The sequence below is a fragment of the Lolium rigidum genome, chromosome 5, assembly GCF_022539505.1.
Source record: "Lolium rigidum isolate FL_2022 chromosome 5, APGP_CSIRO_Lrig_0.1, whole genome shotgun sequence".
NCBI lineage: Eukaryota > Viridiplantae > Streptophyta > Magnoliopsida > Poales > Poaceae > Lolium > Lolium rigidum.
Window position 1 is genome coordinate 155,503,991 of NC_061512.1, and position 3,398 is coordinate 155,507,388.

At 40.3% G+C, this 3,398-nt stretch overlaps 1 protein-coding gene across 1 annotated transcript; it reads left to right on the plus strand.

The window, feature by feature from the left end:
* The first annotated feature begins 1,055 nt into the window (after positions 1 to 1,055).
* Positions 1,056 to 2,792, plus strand: LOC124656562 (CASP-like protein 5B3). Its single transcript, XM_047195280.1, has 3 exons — positions 1,056 to 1,186; positions 2,050 to 2,182; positions 2,589 to 2,792. The coding sequence occupies exons 1-3, from the start codon at positions 1,056 to 1,058 to the stop codon at positions 2,790 to 2,792; spliced, it is 468 nt and encodes a 155-aa protein (XP_047051236.1).
* Positions 2,793 to 3,398: the final 606 nt, after the last annotated feature.

Here is a 3,398-nt window from a genome sequence, read left to right on the forward strand (position 1 = left end):
AGAATTGTATCTCCATTGCCTTGTCTAGCCTAATACGGGCTATCACGCAATATTACATGAAATTGTGCAGCCAAATCATGTGGTGAATTTGCAAGTTGTGCTACTGATTGTTACACAAGGTAAGTTAATATGTTTAGCTCAAAAGCAACCCAGTAAACCTTTTGTAAATATTAATAATCTAGGTCTGTAACTATTCTTTTACCTTCTACAATACTACTACTCCAGGTCTACTTGCCTTTTTTGTTTGTCATTGGCACTGTCCACTAAACCACAAGTCGTCAACCAGGAACCAAAATTTCCGTGGCATGCCAACAAGCTCGAGGGCAACCGAAAGACCCACCATGAATTCGCTCCTGCCCTACATCCCATTCCACGCGCACATTATGTCACATTGTCCGAGACGCGAGCTCGATTAGCCAGCAGCGACGTATACTACCAACCACGCCCTTGGTAATTGATGTTTATTACACGTTTTTTATGTACTTCCTTCTTGCCAAAATATAGTGCATATTAGTTTCTTTAAAGTCAAACCATAGAAAGTTTAATAAATTATGTAGAAAACATATCAGCATCTTAAATATCAAATCCGTATCATTAGATAGAAGAGGATGTATTTGGTGTTGGAGATATAGATGATTTTCTCAATAAATTTGGTGAAACTTTACATCGTTTAAGTTTTAGAAAATATATTGTATGTACAATATTATGGTGGCAAGGAGGGAGTATTCTACAGTTTTGACTCATCTTTCCCCTGCTCGTGGATCATCGTTTAAGGCAGTTTCCAATTTGGTGCCGCTAGGGTAAGCGCGTACGTAGCTTTAACTTGGGTTCACATGGCCCTGCCTCCGCTTAGCCAAAACTGGAAGAACACGGAAAATTTCTTGCGCATGGTCCAACCGGGACTTGATTCCTATAGAAGAAGAAAATAAGAGCACCCGGCTGGAAATATCACATCCTGCACAGTTCAGCTTTTCCCAACGCTGCACTCGCCAGCTTTTCTCCTACACTGCAGTCGCCTACCACCCCCGGCAGGCGGCAGCACCAAGAACAAGGGGATGAAGCTCATAGTGGGGAGCCCAGGGACATGGAGCATCATGGCGCTGCGGGTGTCGCAGTGCGTCTTCGCCGCCGCATCCGTCTGTGCCATGGTCACTGCTTTCGGCTACTCCAACTACACAGCCTTCGCGTACTTTCTACCCCTAATTTCATTTTCCTTGCATACCTTTTTGCAGAGTAGCAATGCTAGTTCTGGCCGCACGGTTGGCTGTGTGTTCAGCTGAATTCCCATATTTTTCCTGTTTTGGTAGAGTTGGATTCCACAAGCATTTGGAAAATCTATCGTAGTTGCAGTTTCCTGAACAAAATCCTACATGGTGTTGGTGTCCAATATAAGTTTTCCTTCAGCATCATGTCATACAAATCACTGCACAATTTATTCGAGGTGCCACCGGACAAGGAACTGACAAGTTCCTGGTTTTCTCCAAGAAAACCTTCACTTGTTGTGACTTCATCCAGAACTTAGATTAATAGACTTGATCCTCGGTGTAAATAAAAACCCACCTTGGTTAAATATTCAGGTTTTGGCACGACCGAGTACATAATTGTAGCAGACAGAACTGGATTGTGGGTTGTGAGTGGCCGGGATTAGCTCAAGCTCAATTGTCTGCAAAACGGGGTGAATAACACCCTATTTGTTAAAAATGGAACTGGAATATCGGACATGTTTTAGACCCATATGTGTAATAAAGACGTATGTTTTCATCTACGTACCTGTAGTATTTGTTCTGTCATAATATTTATCATAATTATTAAATTTAGGTTTTATGTGTCAACATTTGAAATGTCTTGACTGTTGTATATATGTGTGTGTGCATGTGTGCTCTGGTGATTTATCCTTTCATATAAAATTCATAATATTTAAACTGTGAACTGCACAGAATCTTCAATTTCTTGACTACTCTTCAGTATTGCTTAGGTAGGAGCTCAAGCTTGTTTTCTTGACATCATCTAACCTACTGAGTGCATTATCGCCGTCTCTCTTTATTTCAGCTACATGAGCACTGCGTTGCTCCTGCAGTTTATATGGGGTTTGGGCCTTACTTGTGTCGATATCTTCTGTATAAGGAATAAAAAGGATCTTCACAGCCCGTTTATTGTAACCGCCATTGTCATCGGTGACTCGGTAGGTCATTCACTTTATCTATTCTATTATCCATGCAGCTATGTTTGAATGAGTTGAAAGCATGCACTGACACAACTGAATCCAAACTTCAATCGATAGTTCTTATAACTTCTTGCTCAAATGGAAATTCCTAAGCAAAATTTAGATGGAACACGTGCGCAAAAAGTCTTTTAAGGATGTCTTCTTCTCTTAAAGGGAGGTAAAACTGGTTAACCAACGTTATAGTCTATCAAATATTTTTGTTTTTTGTTAGAACTGATCGCTCCATTTGTCTCACCCGAAGTTGGTACATCTAAGAAGCACGATTCAAATATCCTAAAAATTCATTTTCGACTCAGAACAGTTTATGGAATAGTCTACTAGCAAGGTCTATCTAAGTGATCACAGCAATTTCCATGCATTGCAGATCATGACAATTCTAGTTTTTGGGGGAGCCTCTGCCTCCGCGAGTGTGATGGTTCTCTTCACGAGGGATATGCACATCTGCAGGGTATACTGGCGACTGGCATGCAGTCAGTTCGCTCTTTCGACCGTCTTGGCGTTCATCGTGTGCTCCTTGGATGCTGCATCTTCTTTCTCCGGGTTCTGGCTACTTGTTTCGTTTTTCTAGTGATCTCACATATATGCCACGGTGTGCTAATTGTCAGTTCACAGTATATCCACTGCAATGTGCTCGGGGCACTTAGATTTGAGTTGATGGAACATCCTTAGTCACTACTAGATATATTTTTGTTTGATAGTTCATCTACTGTAAAAGTTCCCATAAGTCATGCCTCTACATGAACAATGCTCTGGTCATTGATCTTGTGAGTTGCCAAGCGAGCGATGGAATTTTATACAAACCATGGCAAAAAAAACATGTGGGGTCCACTTGGACATATTTCTCTTCAACCATAAGAAATGGATTAAATATATCTTCAGAAGGAATTCAGTTGACCCATAATTTCTAATCTTGACCCAAGTTGCCTAAGTTGACCTGAATAAGCTGATTTTCCCTCTAGCTAGTCAACTATTTAGAACCATAGTTAAGTTCCTACATCAAAATGTGCCATCAGTAACGATGGACTATTTTATATTAACCAATCATTTATTTGTTTCTTTGTTGTTTTTCTTTTGCATGTAAAGAAGGAAAGGAGGACCAATATTTGATTCAGTGTTTTCTTACTTCCTTTGTACTCTTCATCATTCATGTGTACAATGTAATATTCTAACTAAA

Coding starts and splice junctions, on each gene's coding strand:
- LOC124656562 (XM_047195280.1), top strand. CDS start 1,056: ATGAAGCTCATAGTGGGGAGCCCAGGGACATGGAGCATCATGGCGCTG. Junction 1,187..2,049: donor TCCAACTACACAGCCTTCGC/GTACTTTCTACC, acceptor TCTTTATTTCAG/CTACATGAGCACTGCGTTGC. Junction 2,183..2,588: donor CCATTGTCATCGGTGACTCG/GTAGGTCATTCA, acceptor CATGCATTGCAG/ATCATGACAATTCTAGTTTT.